Source organism: Lolium perenne, chromosome 4 (assembly GCF_019359855.2).
Source record: "Lolium perenne isolate Kyuss_39 chromosome 4, Kyuss_2.0, whole genome shotgun sequence".
NCBI classification, from domain to species: Eukaryota; Viridiplantae; Streptophyta; class Magnoliopsida; order Poales; family Poaceae; genus Lolium; species Lolium perenne.
The window spans coordinates 65331232-65349431 of NC_067247.2; the positions used below are offsets into that span (position 1 = coordinate 65331232).

Sequence of the window (18200 nt, forward strand, 5' to 3'; positions counted from 1 at the left end):
TATAATTGAGGGAAACTACTATAGGAACTTACTAGAGTACTAAACATGCATCAAAACTAATTCTTACAACTTGGAACAAGCATGCAAGCTCACTAAACATGTTACCTACAGCAGCAAAATATTCAAGATATACTCAACCAAACAAAATTCTACTTGGATAATCGGAGGAGTCACATACCGGAGAGCAAATGTACCAAATTTCAGACAGAAATCTGGGCTGAGCAAAGAGATCAAAAAATCTTGAGCTCTTGAGCAGAAACGCGAGTGAGAGAAAATGAGTACGAGTTTTTTCGGGAGAGAGAGTGCAATGAGTGAAAGAGATGAAGTGGTGGGGCAAGGTTTTCATTCCATATTATTCAAGCTACACAAGTGAAAAGGCAATAATGACGATCTACGACAATTTGATTGTAGTGAGAGGCTGGTATGAACTCTATTTGTTTTCATTTTTGTACTTATACTCATCCATGTGAGCATGCTTAGTTGGTTCATGTGAGGTATATGTCATTTAAGAAAGTCTAGTAGTTCATGATCTCTCATGTTTAGCTCCAATTTATTAATATGAGTAGCATATCATAAATATTTGCTTGCATTGCTTTATTCATAGATAGATATGACATTGTGGTATCCTCCTCTGAATAATTCACTTGAATCAACTTGGCACATGCTCCCGCATGCATATGACTGAACAAAAGTCAATTAAGCCTCGATGATTTACTTCACCTCAGAGTTCTTGTATCACTTTTATGCCTCCGTTAATTTATTTTGTCGCAAACATGATTATGACAGTTACTGCTCTCTTGATTGTCGCTTCCCAGTCTATTGCTAGCCTTCACTTGTACTGAGCGGGAACGCCGCTCGTGCTTCCAAACCCCTGAAAACCAAGTTATTCCAAAGTGTCCACCATAAATACCTATGCATGGCATTTCAAACCATTCCAAGTAAATTCTCATGTGCTACCTTTAAAACCTTCAAAATGCTTCTCAATTTGTGTCAATGTTTTATAGCTCATGAGGAAATATGTGGTGTTTATCTTTCAATCTTGTCATTTACTCCTGACAGACTTTCATAATGGACTAGTGGCACATCCGCTTATCCAATAATTTTGCAAAAAGAGCTGGCAACGGGGTTCCCAGCCCCAATTAATCAACTTTCATTAATAATTTTCTTCACATGTTTTGCCCTAATTTATCAGTAAGCAACTTAAATTGCAAATAGACACTCCTCCATGGTATGTGATTGATGGAAGGCACCCGAGGATTCGGTTAGCCATGGCTTGTGTAAGCAAAGGTTGGGGGGAGTGTCATCCATAATGAAACTAAAATATATGTGTAAACAAAAGAGAAGAGGGATGATTTACCTTGCTGGTAGAGATAACGTCCTTCATGGGAGTCGCTCTTGAAAGTCTGGTTGACGAGGTAGTTAGAGTACCCACTATCATTCGTTGACAACAACAAACACCTCTCAAAATAATTTTACTCTTGTTTTACAAATGAAAAGCTCTAGCACATGTTAATCCCTGCTTCCCTCTGCGAAGGGTAATCTTTTACTTTTACATTGAGTCTCCATCCTTTCTTTGAGCACTTTCTTGAGAGCACAACTGTCATTCTTAGTATAATATGCTTGTCCCAAAATGTGATTAATTGTGGTATAACTTTGATGCTTTTATCTTTGATAACCTCTACTTCTAGTCTTACCATGAACTTCAAAGGTGCCCAAGCATTTATGTTTTGCTGTACAAACACGGGCAAGCGAGATACCACTTTATCATATCCTTCTATGAACATTGCAATCCTGCTTATAGACATGATTCATGATGCTCATTATTAATTTGTTGGTACCTTTTCCATGATTGACATAGCTATTAGATGATTTTATTTGCATGTACCTTATTATGAATTTCTTAAGTACTTGAGAATATTTACATCATATGAACAAATGTGTTCGTGAAAGTTCTTTTGTCGCACTCAGTTGTTAACTGAATTGCTTGAGGACAAGCAATAAGCTAAGCTTGGGGGGAGTTGATACGTCCAAAACGTATCTACTTTCCCGAACACTTTTGCTATTGTTTTGCCTCTAATTTGTGTATTTTGGATGCAACTAACACGGACTAACGCTGTTTTCAGCAGAATTGCTCTGGTGTCTCGTTTTTGTGCAGAAATCCAACTTTCAGGAAAATCCTCGGAATTTATGCCAAAGGTCTTATTTTTCCAGAAGAATTACGGAGCCAGAAGGGCAAGCCAGGTGGAGGCCCGAGGCCCCCACACGCTAGGCCGGCGCGGCCCAGGAGGGGGGCGCGCCGCCCTATTGTGTGGCCGCCTCGGCTGGCCCCCGACGCCCTCCTCTGGACTAATTAACGCCTTCGACCTAAAAACGCACGGGGGGTTAGACGAAATCACCAGAAGACATCCAGTACGCCGCCACCATCGCGAAACTCCGTCTCGGGACCAGAAACTCCGTTCTGGCACTCCGCCGGGACGGAGAATTGGAGGAGATCATCGCCATCATCACCACCGACGCCTCTCCATCGACGTATTTTTCAAGAAAAAAACGTAAGCTTTGTGCCTTCTCTGAAAAATAAACTTGATGCCACATTTTAATTTCATTTACCATACCACAAAGGTGTCTCTTGTGAAAAGTCCGCTGATCTATTAATAATCAATAGTAGCATAGAGAGGCTAAAAAGTAATAAAATTATAAATAGATTTTGGACAACCTAGCGAGGACTAGACACTAAGCGAGCCCAGCGTTGCGATCTTCGTCCATGTATCACCGTAGCCTATCAAAATTTGTCATAGTAGAACTTCTTTTTAGAAATGTAACTGGGGTCCCGCCTAAATCCTACTTATAGTTCATTTTTTCATGTGTAGTGAAATCTTTCGCCCCAAAATTTGTTGTAGAAATGATAAAGTGAACTATAAGTGAGATCCTACTTGACACCCTAATTGTTGTAGTAGACAAACGGGGAGGCTTTATGTCAAGGCCCCAAAAGACCAAGATGAGATCCGTAGATCGGAAGAGCTAGACGTAAAATCACGCCAATGAACATGAAACCCGAGTGGATATGAGGAGATACATCAGACAAGCAACTCCACGTGTCATTTGTAGGCGCTAGACACACCACCAGAGCGAGCGGAGAGGACCTTATTCTGACTTAATGTCGGCGTTGACTCAACATCCCAAAGAAGACACCGAAAAAGACCTAACAGAGAACGGAACCCTCCCCCCTCCCCCCTCGGTGAGGGTATGTGTTTCACGACGCCTCCAAGAACAAGGCCACCCGAGGTGGGGCGGATCGTCGGCGAAGGGGATGGAACCCTAGGGGATGGAACCCTAGAATCGTCTGTGTCTGTATACATGTCCGTATGCAGAGAGCCTATGATAAAGTATGTCTTTCTCTTGGTGGAACCTTGGATGTACATAAAAGACACAAACATGTATGTTGTCGAGAGAAAAATCATATGCTTTCAAAGTTTGAGATGCAATCAGCCAATACGCCTCCATCGGCCATTTCATGTCAGCTCCAAGTTACCCATAATCGCACTAATTTTGAGAGGCAATCAGCCAAAACTTCGAGCATTAAGATTTTCATACGGCAGTGCCCATATCGTCGCCGCTATGATCATCACATTCATGGGTATACACGTGGCTCATCGTGGACTGTAGCAGTCACCTCACCTCACGGTACTAGCTGGCCCATGCATGATGCGTGTGCCTGTGGAGTAGTTGCGGCCACTGTGCAGATTCGATGCGCTCATATTCATCCGGCGACGTCTGACTTGCATCTCCGAGGCCGAGGACGAGAGGCGAGAAGGACGACGCCGTCACGTGAGGCGACGACCCATCGGATCGGAGTAGACGCGCACTGTGCTGTCTGCATGCCATGCCAGCCCAGCCCGCGCGCGCGTCCTATCGGCGCTCGGCAGCGCGACGGCGTCCCATCGGCGGTGCGCGCACCCTGCGTACGTAACTACGTACCGCACGGCGCACGGGGAGTGGCCACCGGAGATCAAGATTGGTAAAGGAAGGGCAGGGCAGGGCAGGCAATGCGCAGCGCAGGGTGCTCGTGTCGTGCCCGCGCTGGCCGGCATCGGCACAGGCGCGCGGGTGGGTGGCATCACCAGTGCAGTAAATAGTGGTAGCAGCAGCTGCGGGCAGAAGCGCCGCTCGCGTTGCCTTGCCACTTGACAGGGAGCAGGCCGGGGGGCTAGCGGCCGGGGCGAGCTAGCTGCTGCAGTTCCAGCGACCTTCGCTAGTTTTTCGGTCACCAGTAAAGACGCGGCACCGGCCGCCGGTCGACACGTCCGCCACGCCTCGGGCTCGCCGCCCGGCCCCGCTCGGTCGCACGTACGGTACGAGTACGATCGATCTCGCCTCCCCGAGTGCGCACGTACTGTCTCGATGACGCAGCGATCTCGCCGGTAAGGGCATCTCTGACGGGCCACATATTTTGGACGTATAAATTATCCAAGAGCGTCTATTTTCATTTGCATCATCTAATGGACGCGAAAATGACCGCCAGACGTATTCGTTTGTGTTGGGGGTATCTAGCAGTCCGACGCATTTTGGATACTGTAATGATTTATTTTCCTGCTTCTTATATTTCTTTTTTGAAGAACTCTCTAATTTCTACATCGTTTATAATGAATCTTTGAAAGATCATGAAGCCTAAACGCGAAAACAAGTTGTACTGATTATAAACTAATTCTCGAATCGAACAAGATCAAACATATTTAACATACAAACTAGAGAATAAATTTGAAACAAACAAATTATAAACTAATTATTGGCCTTTTTGTTAAAAGGCCCCGCTTCGTCGTCCTCACGGACGCGTCTCCTTCTTGTCACCTCCTCCTCCTCCGAAGAGGTACTGTCGGACGACGCGTCCGTCGAGCTTGAGTTCCATTCGGACGACTGGTCAGTGGGGTATTCCTCGTCGTCGGTGAACGGACGACGACGCTCCGCCTGTGCCCTCGCCCGTGCCCTTGCCTCCTTTCTTGTCACCGCCGCGTCGTCCGCCGCCGCCAGCGCTTCCAGCCGTGACCACTTGGCGTCGGAGTCCTCCTCCTCTTCCTGGCCGTCGAGGGCAACGACGCATCCCTCCTCCTCGACCTCCCTCGGCGGGGAGCTAGGGTCGCTGGGAGTCGCAGCCCTATCCCACCAATGCCGCCATCCTGGCGGCTTGCCCTCGTTGTCCGTGTCCGACGGCAACGACAAGTTGCTCATGGTGGCTAGCCAGTGTTGAGGAAGAAGAATAAGAATGGCAGCCGGTTGGACGTGAATTACAACAGGCGCAGGGGTTATATTCAGCGGGGATTAATGGCGGCACGTATAACGAAGAGGCATGCGGTTGCTCTTCCGCGGCGATTCGGTGCTCCATTCCGGCGGTTGGCGGGTTAATCGGCACGGTTGCCACTCCGGCGGTTGACCTCCCCGGTAGTTATTGTGCTTTAATTCGCGCCGATCGATCCAGGGTCGCTGCCAGGCGGGCCCGTGGGGGAAGCGAGTGGACGCTCGGCGCGACCGCGCAGCGTCCGCGGACAAACGTGCCGCATATTTGCGCCGCGTTTGCGTCGCTGCGGACGCCCCGGACACGATGCGTCGCCCCGCTGGAGTAGGGTGCAGGCGCATTTCCGGTCCGCGGGACGCAAACAGTCGCGCATCGTCCGTTTTGCGTCGCCCCGTTGGAGATGCCCTAATGATCATGTCCAGCGGCGCCACCAAAGTAACCGACGGCCACGGATCAACGCATTGCTGGCAGACGAAAGGACACCAAAATAACCTAGGGGCGACACAAACCGAGGGACGTACTTATGTGTTAAATTTATGCCGAAAATGTCACGCAGATAGAAGATGTTGGGCCTACTTCCTCATTTTTTTTCGAAATGGGTTACCCTGCTGCATCAATTGATGCATACGGCTTTGGCTACGTCCTCATGGCACCTACCACCGCCTCCTCATCTCATATGTCATCTTTTTGTGATGGCCGCCTGCTGGTCCTTTTTAATGCCGACCGCCACGTCTCCATCCCCATCTCTACATTATCCAGTTCACTTCCACTACCATTCTTCACCCGTGGGGGAACCCTAGCTCTCCCATTGATGCCAACAATGATGAAGGAGGGCGGCTAACCGTGGAAGAAGGCTCAGAAAGACCATGAGGTCGCTCATCTTCCAGGCGCTGCTCTAGAACATTACCACCGCCTCTTCCACCTGTGTGAGACCGCACTTATGTTAGTGTGGATGTGGCCCGCACGATAGAGGCCAAGTAACCAGGCCATGGTCCAATGTGCACCTCCCTTGGGCGTGGCATATTAACCGGGCTAGAATCCCAAAGCTGCCAATGCCATGAAGCCGCTACCGCGAGATCCTCCACCGACATTCTCTTTTCTCGCTAGATCCGTGGGACAACCCCGCCTACGTTCCGTCTCGCCCGTCTGGGAAAGATGGCTCGAGTTGGAGCATGACCTGTGACGCCGAGCGTAGTTCGCGGGTGACATGCCCCACACCCCAACGGGCAAGAATGGGGAGCATGAGCAGGTGGACGCCATCCCCTGCAACCGCTGGAAGAAGACACGGCCATCAAGCTATCCCTCGAGGCTTCAGACTTGGAGGAGTTGGCCATGTGGCTACACCCCCGGTGAGTCCACTGCGCCAACCGGCTCCGGTCCAGTAATGGTCCTTGATCTTGTGTAGCGCATGCTCGACTGCTGCTCCAACACCCACACAATCGCCTTTTGAGGCATGGGTCGCATGCGATAGTGTCTGCGCCTACGCTTGGGCCTTCGTCGACTGGGTGGCATACACCAACGCCTGTTCCAAAGCCTCCGATGTACTAGCCACCGACTAGTGCACCATCATGGCCGTGGTCGGTGTTGGTGGTCATCACCATCGAGGCCACCGGCGACGCAAACCCTAGCTAGGTAGGGTCTCCCTTAGTAGGATTCCGACACTTCTTTATGGACCGGGAGGGAGTAGTTTAATAGTTGTATGTCCCATCTTTTCTATCCACGGATCCACTCAAACAAACCTATACGAACACATTTGGCATCCAATATGGGATGGCCTACTGGGGACTTGCAAAGATTTTTTTACCCGCAGAGGCCGGGTGACACCGACATCTCGTGCATGGGCGCCGACGAGAACAAACATTCTACGTGTAGGAATGATCGCGGACAAGCAATAGCTGGAGGGGCCTGGCCATTAACGAATATCCTTGACGCATCTACTGCAGAAGCTTTGGCTTTGAGACATGGCCTGAATCTATTGCAAGACATGGGATGCTCGCCAACTATTGTTGAGTCTGACAACCTGGAGCTGATAAACGGTTGTAATGGATCTGATGAGATATGGTCTCCTCACACGGTCATACTAGCAGATTGTTTTCAAATGTCCCAACGTATTGGGTTAATCTCTTCTAAGCATTGCCCTCGAGAGGGCAACAAAGTGGCGCACAATTTAGCTAGATTAAGCAATGATTCTTGTAATTTTGTTCTGTGGGATAGTGATCCTCCACCATCAGTCTTGAGGGATGTGATTAACGTTGTACTATGTGTTTTTGAAGTTTAAATAAAGAGCGCCCTTTGTAAAAAAAAACATTTTGCGTGTACGCGGGTGTTCATGCCTGGCCGGTTGAGACCTGCCAGTAGTGGTGGTGTCTAGATATGGTAGCAGTACCCTAATTAAGCTAGGGCGAGTGCGAGAGCCGAGATCCAATCCGATCTGTACCCCACGAAAGGGAAAGGAAAAAGATTCTTGCCTTGCCCCGCCCCGCCTCCCTCTCCTCGGCAAAGCTATACAACACCACCACCACAGCCACAGAGCCACAGCCAGTCGCCCGGCACAACTGCAGCCTGACCAGGGCCCTCAAAGAAAACAAATCTAGGACAATCAAGCTGCTGCTAGCTAGGATTAGCGTTGCGTGAGAGCGAGGAATCGAGCCAAATCTCATGCCAACCTAGCCATCTTCTCCTAGCTAGCTAGCCAGTGCGAGAAGCGAGCAGAGAGATCGTGTTGTAGTGGTGGTTGCTGAATTCCGTAGACCTCAGTTTGCCGATTTTGAGACCGGTCGAGATTTTGAGAGAGAGGCGCGCGGGGGAGGGATCAGAGACCGGAGATGGGTCGCGGCAAGGTGGTGCTGCAGCGGATCGAGAACAAGATCAGCCGGCAGGTGACCTTCGCCAAGCGCCGCAACGGCCTGCTCAAGAAGGCCTACGAGCTCTCCATCCTCTGCGACGCCGAGGTCGCGCTCGTCCTCTTCTCCCACGCCGGCCGCCTCTACCAGTTCTCCTCATCCTCCAAGTAATAATCCATTCCGATTCCCCACCCCGTACAATTACTACCAACCATGCTTCAGTTTTCTTTGCTTTTCTCTCTCCGATCTTGGCTCATCGATCGTTCTGTTTGCCACTTTGCCTTTTCTCTTTCTAATTTGACGCGTCCATCTTTTGATTCGCTCTCCCGTTGCAGCAATTTCGCAAGCGCAACTGCTTGTTTGTACGCGCGACGATCGATCTGGTTTTTTTGTGCGTCCGTGCATGAACTTATGGGGGGTGGGTTCGTACGTTCTTTTCCTGTTAGCTCGTTTCTGTTCTATCGGCCAACTGTGTCAAAAATAGAAGCTAGTTAGCAAAAGAAAAGTGATGAACAGCAGATCGATTGGCATATGTACGCGTATATGTCGAATTTATGCATGCAACATTTCAATAAACAGTAAAAAAATAGGGGGTTTTCATTTGATGTACATGCACCTGACCAGGCATTTATTTCTTTTTTGATAAGGGCCTGACTTATATACGATCATACATTAATATATCCGCCCAATTTCCTCGAATTTTCGCCGATTTGGCATGAAGGCTTGTGGTTAAACTGCTTAGAATTTAAATGGTGCCTCAGTTCTTGGGCTGTGCTTTCATATTTATGAAGCAGTACAATATGTCAACTATCTAGGTCTGTCATATTTCGGCTAGTAAGTAGTAGTACTCCGTAGTATGAATGACTCTTTCTCTAGGTACTTCTGTCCAGAATTCTAGTTTTTCTTTGCATATTTCAACAGATTAAGAAAGTCGGAGCACACTGCTTTCAGTTAATTAATTAATTTCGTTAGTCTTGTAGTCAAAAGTACTCTGATTAATAATGAGCTTCATGAAATATTTAAGCCAATTGCATCGTCCTTCAGTTTAACTGTGGCCTTACATGATATGACAGCGCCAAGTACTCCCTCGTATGTACTACCATTTCTACTTTTTGAAAAGCAAAAACAAACTAGTTTGCTATGCATGTATTGACGTAAGCAGCTTTATGAACAAGAGCTTTATGTTTGTTCGCGCCAAACGAATTTTGGTTACTAATCTTTCAAGATTAAGGCCACTTGTGCATGAAATGTGCAAATCCCAGCTAGTAAAGATGCCTACTAGAACATTTTCTAGAGCTAAGCATGATCAATCCATGCCAGCTACATACGGAAATAATATTGGTGACTAGCTTCTAGTCTAAAGCAATTTTGGCTAAATGGCCTCTTTAATGAATATTATGCCACTGTACATTTTTATAGTACACAATTTCCAATAGCCTAGTTTAGCCAACAGTTTATTAGGTCAAAATTGGCAAAATTTACAGTGCACTTGCATATGAGGGTTACGCAAGTTTGCGGCCAAGAAATTATTTCAAAAGCTTTTCAACAATGATGCCTTATGGTTCATTGAAAACTATATCCTACTTTTCTATAGTAGAACTTATTGAGTTACACAACTTTGGGCTTGGCCACTCTATATATGCAAACCGTAACTTTGCTCCCATAAAAACTGAACGGTTCTGAAATATTATCTACCCCAGGGACAAAGACCACATAGAATCGTTAAATCTGAATCATGTTAAAAGTGTGGCACTCAATTATTATGTAGTTTATGCGACACAAAGCTGAATATTTTAAATACTACATAGCACACCTCTGGATCAAGTTACTAATTTCCATTAGCATTTAACATAAATTTATTGAATATGACACGTAAGGAGTGCCATTTAGTTTCTAGCATCACACCATGCCTTCTTGATCGCCCCATGACTTTGAGTTTATGTTTTCCCTACATGTGTACTTAAGATAACTTAATCCTGTTTTGAATTCATCACAGCATGCTTAAGACCCTTGAGAGGTATCAGAGGCACATTTTTGCTTCGCAAGATGCCGTGGTGCCGACAAGCGATGAGATGCAGGTCTGATATTTTTATTGACTTTACACGTAATAATTTGGATTCTAACATTTGCCTAAGAAATCTCACATGTTTTATTTTTCGTATCATCAGATTAGTTTTTTCTTTCATAGAAGCAGTGCACTACATGCCTATCTATGTTGCCCCTAAATAATATATTTATACTGGTTATGAGTGGACGGAGATTTAAATGACTGAGATATACATGCCAATCCTTTTCATTTTAAATACCATTGTGAAGTATTATATTTTCTTGACACTGTCCTGTCCGCGGTCGCAGAAAAGTAGTTCTCGCTAGAATCATGTGTTATATCTTACCTTTTCTGCCGAACATAAATTGTGTTTCTTCTTCATGGCTATGACTTGTTTTTACTTTATTTTTTGTGAACTTTCTGTGTTACAAACATGCTTTGAGAAGAAAAACTTACAAGATGACATTTTTTAAGCGTTGCACAATATCCAAGGGGAAACTTGTAAGCACATCTAATGAGCACTTGCCGTGTACATTTTATGCATACTTCTTAGGTATGCATGTGGAAAACTGAGTTCTAGATCAGTGGCAAGGCAAGCGAGTGCGCAGCTAGCCCACCCGTGTTCCAATCCCCATCTCGCGGTAATTTCGCAGGGAGGGGTGAACTTTAAACCGGGTTATCATCCTAGCGTCCATCCGCTGGGAGAGTCTCATCCTACCTAACAACGTATAGCCAAGGGAGGGATCAACGTTTTTTTAGGTACGCATGTGCATCTTATAACAGCATGGTTCGCCACTGCACGCAGTACTATAGCAAACAGCAAATTTATCTTTGCTGGCCATGGCATGTTTCTGATAAAGGGGTTTTTTATTAACTCAAAAGTCAAAACTCACACCAAAATGATAGAAGCAAAAGAGATTACAACCACTCTGCATAACTAAGATGCACATAACCATGGCAATGATGAGTTCATTTTAATAACGAGTGCAATTGATTCAAATTTTATACAAACACTATGCTATATGATATATGGGCTATGGACCATGCATGTGATGTAAATATATACATGTGTTTTCTGTAGATAAAGGAAATGGTTTGTTGCCTTTGGGCATTAACACTGAAAAAATGCACACAACTGTAGTATGGACGTGATAAGAAAGCACCCATTAACACAAAATGTGGAATGCAAAATTGCTTCGATCCTACGTGATTGTGTATTAAAAAGAGGTCGGAGTGGATGCTCAAAATGCTATGGAACTGATGCATTTGAATCCAATCCATAGGTATCTAAGTAGCACCAATTTTTGGTTCCGAGATACATAGGAAACATTACCAAAGATTGTAATCCTACAAAAAAAAACTATGAAATCCTGCAATCCAAAGAGGGGCCAAGGGCTTTTGTGCATAAGCAGTGTATATGAAGTACAAGGAAAAAAAGCACTTGAATTACTAGATTATATGGTTGTAGTTCGTTACATATTCCTTTTAAGTTATAATGTAGGTTGTCTCCAATGTGATATTTTGACCATCAAATTTCTACAACAATATGTTATTCGAACAAAACTGGTACACATTTCGTATTTTTCTTGATGGATCTAGCAATGTAAATATTCTTGTATGGATGTCTGAATTTCCTTTCTATTGATGATTAAACAAAAAATGTTTGACTGAAACAAAATTTGAAACGACCTACAAATTATGTGACTCACAGTAAAATTAATTTGTTATGGAGTAACCTAGAACTTCTCTCAAGTTTTCCTTTTGCCCATATCTCATATTGACATTGCAGAATAATTATCTGGAATATATGGAGCTGAAGGCAAGAGTTGAGGTTTTACAACACTCTCAAAGGTGATGTTTCTTCATTCCTCTCAGATCAGCGCCTGTTTCATTTTTTGGCAGTATATTTGCTAAAGTAAGTATTGGCTGGTGATGGTTCCACAGGAATCTACTAGGCGATGATTTGGCTCCACTCAATACATCCGAGCTGGATCAGCTTGAGAGTCAAGTAGGCAAGACCTTGAGGCAAATAAGGTCAAGAAAGGTAAATTACACTATAGCAATTACGCGAAATAGGTTTGCTCGCTTTCATTCATCAATGTTGCTAGCCTGATTTGTAATATACCATATGGTACTGTTAGTATCCACAAACTTAGCTAATTGTCTCATCCATATTAATTAGAATTGGTGACAAAGCAAAATCCCTACGCACTCTTCATGACTGCTCTGTTCATTCGGACCTTTAGCTAGCTATATGTTTCAGTGCCCACTGAACAAAAGAGAGAAAAGCCATCTTCCCTACAATTTCGAATTGTGCATCCAAGTTGCTAGTTTCACTAACTCCACTGCTGCTTGACTTCTCGTGCACTTGGCAGACTCAGGTACTACTCGATGAGCTCTGCGACCTGAAGAGGAAGGTACTATCACTCAAACGCTTCCCATTTTTGTTGATTAATTATGGGTGGCCTTTTCTTGCGTCAAACACGGTCGTATTTTGCAGGAACACATGTTAGAGGACGCAAACTTGACCCTGAAAAGGAAGGTAATAAGACTCGACTCTTTATCCTGGCTAGAATAGAAAGCGTTTCAGTTGTACATAGTACGTAACTAGGGATGGACCGCCCTCAACGAGAAACTGTTCTCTGATTTAACCCAGTGACAAGTGATTGGAAGTTTCATGATTCCGTAAGTAGTTAGCAGCTGCTAGGTAGGTGTGGCTTCATAATAAGTGCAGCTACCTGCAAGAGGCCACAACAATCTTCTTCCCTGCCAGACGAATTTGTTTCATCCGTTTAATGGTTTGGACCACTCGTACGTGCTGTTCCGTTTCAGCTGGACGAGATGGAGGTGGACGCGGCACCTCCTCCTCCGCCGCCGCCGCAGCAGCAGCAGCTGCCGTGGCAGAACGACCACGGCGTGGCCGTGCCGTCCTACGCGCCGCCACAGCCAGACCACTTTTTCCAGGCCCTGGAGTGCAGCCCGTCCCTGCAGCCTGCGTAAGTTCGAGCTTCTTTCTTTGCTTGATTCATGGTGACTGTCTGACAGACGATCGATCATTGCTGATGGCGGTGCTATCTGCGTTTGTTTTCTACAGATTTCGCTGCATGGATGTGAACCAGCCGCCGCCCGCATGGATGGCATAGCGCTAGGTTGATCGAGCTACCGTTTCAGATCAACAGAGTCCTTTCCTGCCCGTGTGTCCTACTGTCCTGCGTCTCCGCTCCTATATATATCGGCTGCTTTTGTGGTTCCTTTTCAAAGAGCTTGCCCGACTTGCCTTTAAGTAATGTGTACAGGGCTTTGTCTTATTTGTTACTAGCAAGTGTTATTTTGCTCAGTTTGTTCAGAAAAGGCGAAAACGGTTTTCCTTTTGGGATTTTATTACATCAGCTTACATAATAAACCTTCCCCGGCCCGGCTGGGGCATGGCACACTGACGCTCATGGTACTGAACTGGTTTGATCCATGTGCCTAAGGCGTTATCGTCTTATCGCAATGCGGCAAAGTTTATTTTAGAGGACACAGAGAACGTAAATGATAATTGTACGCTACCACTAAGTACAAGTACCCTGCATCGACAAAAAAAAGACATGAAATTTGGATTATCAAATTCAACATTGAGAAATAATTTGACGTGCCCATCTCTATATGGAGGTGTGTAGGACAAGATCAGACAGAAATTCAAGATTGAACCCCATTTGTTGGGTTCGATTGGATCAATCTTATTGTTTGGACTAGTGTGAGGCCAGAAATGTAGATCCTTTGTTTAGTTGGTCATCCAAAATAGCGGGACGATGCTACTCACAAGTCACAACTACCGATGTCAATTGAGATTACATACTTTTAAACATCCCCCCTTCCCATAATTTAATAGTCTAATAGAATTGATGTATTAGTCCCTACAAGTTACAACACAATATAGTGCATCGATAACACATGTCCTAGTACTGTCACGGCAATATTTGGACGGCTATGCAAACAAGTCTCTGATACTTCGGCACATCTTTTCAAATGCCGTTACACAACTAGAGCATGGACATCTATGACGGCACAACATCCATGACAGGCCTGATCCATGATGTGCATCCTAGCCCATGGGAGGTGGACCAACATCATTAGAGAGCAAAGATCTTATACAAAGATAACTCAAATGAATAAAACTCGAGATTTCTTAGTACTCCTTACCTCTCGAACACGCAAATTGTCAGGGTCTTTTGGAACATAGCCACAGTAGGGTATGTACAACTATTGATAAGACTGCCTTTCCATATTATTCCACACCAGTTAGACAAGATGAACAAACGTACCATATAGTGGATCTGCTCTCAAGTTATCTCTTGTTATTATTGTTTGTATGCTCCTAAAATTTTCAGATTGTTAGAATTTGACAAGAAAACATGTAAGCAAGAGAAAGCATCTCGTACAACAATGACGAAAGCCCCAAGTTTTAAAATAATGTAAACCCCCAAAAGGGGTATCATGGTATCGTTTAATATCAGTCACCCTACCCTTAATTCCGAATAGGTATCGTTTTATCTCAGCCGTCCTTGTGTTTAACTCAAGAAAAATTTCAACCTTAGGGTCTATGGAAGCACAAGCCATGACGAAAACGTATTATCTTCTCTTAATAAGAGAACATCTATTACCTAAGAGAAGATAAACCTCCTTTTCTGTTTCTCACTCTTTCCAACTCAGATTTTGTCTTACATGGCATTGCTGAAATAAAATCATTGTACATGCTCTTGCCCATCAATTTTATGGAGAAAATTTTCATTTGGGGCTTGGCGGATGCCAAACACTCGATTACTTGATACCGAATGATTCGTCTATGTTTTTTCGTCCTTGGTTATGGGCTCGACATTTTGTTCTAGGAAACTTATTCTTAGTAATAAAATTGCCACGTCCTTTGTCTCCTTACAACAACACATATACCTTTTTTTTGCGAAAATGAACTGCCGATCAATTAATCATAATCAACAGCAGTACAAAGAACACCAAAGATAATAAAAATTACGGGATCCTTTATTTTGTAGGATAGGAAACGCATAGGATTGAGATGCCTTGCCTACTTGAATCATATGAGAAGATGATGTGTGTTTGATTGTAGCAAAAATAATTTTTCATGAGGTATGACATAATATTTTTGTATAGCATTTACACTGCAAGACTTTTATAGGATGTGTTACTATGAATCAAAGGAGCCCTACAAATAGGTTTTTGGACCACCTATCAAAAATTACAAGCAATTGGACGAGTCGAAGATGTGGCGCTGTTTTCACTCCTCCATCACCGGAGAGGTGCAAAGTTTGTCGAAGTAGAGCTTGTTATAGTAGACAGATGAAAGATCGTCGTGCTAAGGGTAAAGGGCCTAAGGCACCAAAGAACTAACACATCAGATAGCAAACATGCCATTGATGAGAACTATAGATCCAAAGGAGCCAAACTTGTAAGTTGTAACCACACTGATGAACAGAAGACGGACCGGATCCCATATACGTATGGTCGATTAGATATGGAACACACATGATATACCAAAGCACGTGGGTGAAATGAATCAATGGTCCGAAGTCTGAACTAGCTAGGTGAAGTTTTCTTCATTTTGCTCTGCATCGACAACTAAAAGTGGTGGAGAGAGTGCACACACGGCACGGGATCAAGAAGGGAAGAAATGCGCTCGATCACATCACATGCCGTGTTGCCGTAGAAGGCGGTAAGGGCATCTCCAGCGGCGCGACGCAAACGGGCGTCCGCTTTGGTCGTAAATGTGTCTGGCACCCTCTCCAGCGGCACGACGCAAAGTGACCGGGCCGTCCGCGGAGACGCAAACCTGACCCAAATATGCGGCAGGTTTGCGTCTCGGCGGACGCTGCGCGGACGCGCAAAGTGTCCGCTGCGGTCTCCACCGGGCCCGCCTGGCAGCGAGCCTGCATGGAGGGCATCGCTTCCGCGGCCATCGCTTCCGCGGTCAGCGCTTCCGCGTCTGCGCCACCATGAATGCCGCAGCTTCCTGTTCTGCGCGTGCACTGGCGGGCGGCGGCTGGGCTTCTGCGCCGCCTTCAATGGCATCGTATCCCGTGCGCGGCTGCCCTTAAAAGTCCAGCGGCCGCGTTGCTCCTTCGCCCACAGCTCCACTCGCACCACAACCGCCGCTGCGCCATGGGGAAGAAGAACGACTTCGAGGCCTCCGGCAGCGGCAGCAAGAAGGTGCCGCTCCCCGTCACGGTGGGGAGGCTCATGCACGGCAGATGGGTGCCGTGCGACGCCTGGTCCGGCGTGCAGCTGCCTGGCGGCTGGCGGCTCAGCTGCCGCCGGGTGCCCATCCCTCCAGTACCTCCCCCACCGCCGCCACAGCCTTATGTCTGGGCGCCTCCCCCACCGCCGCCACAGCCTTATGGCTGGGCTCCTCATCCGCCGCCACAGCCGCAGCCCTGGGCGCCTCCACCGCCGCCTCAGCCGCAGCCTCCTCAACCTCGAGCACCGCCATCGCGCCCGGCGTACGCTCCCCCGGATGGCTACTGGCCGTGGGACGTACCGGAGATCATCTTGCTCGACAGCGACGAGGAGCAGCACGGCGACGATGCGCAGCAGTAGGCGTTTTAGGTTTTTTTTTATGTTTTCAAGTATGTAAGTTATGTTTCAGTTTTTGTAAATTATGTTTCAGTTCAAAAAAATGATTCGTCCTAAAAAAAATGCGTCGTGCCGCTGGAGCCACCCCCGACGCAAACGGACGCGCGGTCGTTTTCGACCAAAAGGACCGACGCAAACGGACTCGCGCGGACGCTAAAATGCGTCGCGCCGCTGGAGATGCCCTAAAGCAAGGCAGCGGTGGTGATGATCTACGTCTCGTCCGGGGATGATGGAACGCGCATCGTTGATTTGCGCGCGCCAGAGGGGACGCGTACGGATGAGCGCACGCCGGGATAGCTAGTCTAGACCTAGACGAGACGGCGAGATGGAGACGCTGGATCGGTTTTATTGCATGTTTATCTTGCTTTGAATTAGTACCGTGGCGATCTACCCGTGGGCTGTGGCTGACATGAGTGGGGGAGTCGTGGAGACGAGACGGCGGCATCTTCATCTTTGCACAGTCGCACACTGGTTGGCTCTCCTTTTTCTTTCCTCCATGACCACGACCTATTTCCGTCTCGAATATCTGCGATGTCTACGTGATGCTTGCTGTCGATCCAATCCGCGACAGATCGCTACGCCTTTGGTACTGGGAAATGCCAAAGCGCAGAGTAAAGCGGGAAGAGATATTTGCTAGTGGGGGATATTTCCGAATACCTTATCCCTTCCCGCCTCGAGAAGAAAAGGCCGAGAGATACTTGCAGGTTTGGGAAAAGCGCACATATGCTTTTACTGCTGCTGAAATAGACATGAGAAAGACTAGTATTGTACTATGGACGAGTTCGATGGCTTGCAATGTCGTTTCCCCCATGAGCTGAGTTAAGATTTGGTCAATTGGTTGGCAAGGCGTTTCGCGTCGGCTCAAAAATTGGCTCCATAGTCGCGCTTGATTCGGGCGTTTTTGGCGGGGCAGGCGTTGGCGAGCGTAGAAAAAGGCTTGCACGCGTGTGGGGGGGGGGGGGGAGGGGGGGAGAGGAGAGAAGCTGGCATGTATGGAGAAGGCGCGCCATAAATCGTCTCATTGCTCTCTCGCCTCTCTCCTCTCACTCCCTTTTCTTAGCCGCACTCTCCACTCGTATTCTCTCCTTCCTCTTGCCCTCGGCGGTTCCACTCGGCCACCGGTAGATCGAAGAGCACTGCTGCAACAACGGAGAAGCTGATACTCAAAGCCCTCATCCCAGAGGACTTCATCGACTCCGGCCCCGGTGCATTTTCTCTTCAGGCAGTGCTCCTCGAGGTTTATCAATGGGTGTCAAACCACTCTGATGTGCTTGGAAATGTGTGGATCTATGTTACCAAGCTTAAGGACGTGCCTAATCGTTGCATGCACGGTTAATTTGTATTGTTTTTTGCCGATTTAGTAGGTTAAGCTAGGTTTTGCCCGCATAAGTTCATC

At 46.6% G+C, this 18200-nt stretch overlaps 1 protein-coding gene across 1 annotated transcript; it reads left to right on the forward strand.

The window, feature by feature from the left end:
• Window positions 1-7678: 7678 nt before the first annotated feature.
• On the forward strand, window positions 7679-13608 carry LOC127292805 (MADS-box transcription factor 34). The gene is made up of 8 exons (XM_051322257.2): window positions 7679-8297; window positions 10127-10208; window positions 11967-12028; window positions 12122-12221; window positions 12553-12594; window positions 12678-12719; window positions 13010-13173; window positions 13272-13608. The coding sequence occupies exons 1-8, from the start codon at window positions 8113-8115 to the stop codon at window positions 13318-13320; spliced, it is 726 nt and encodes a 241-aa protein (XP_051178217.1). The 5' UTR covers window positions 7679-8112; the 3' UTR covers window positions 13321-13608.
• The last annotated feature ends 4592 nt before the right edge of the window (window positions 13609-18200 follow it).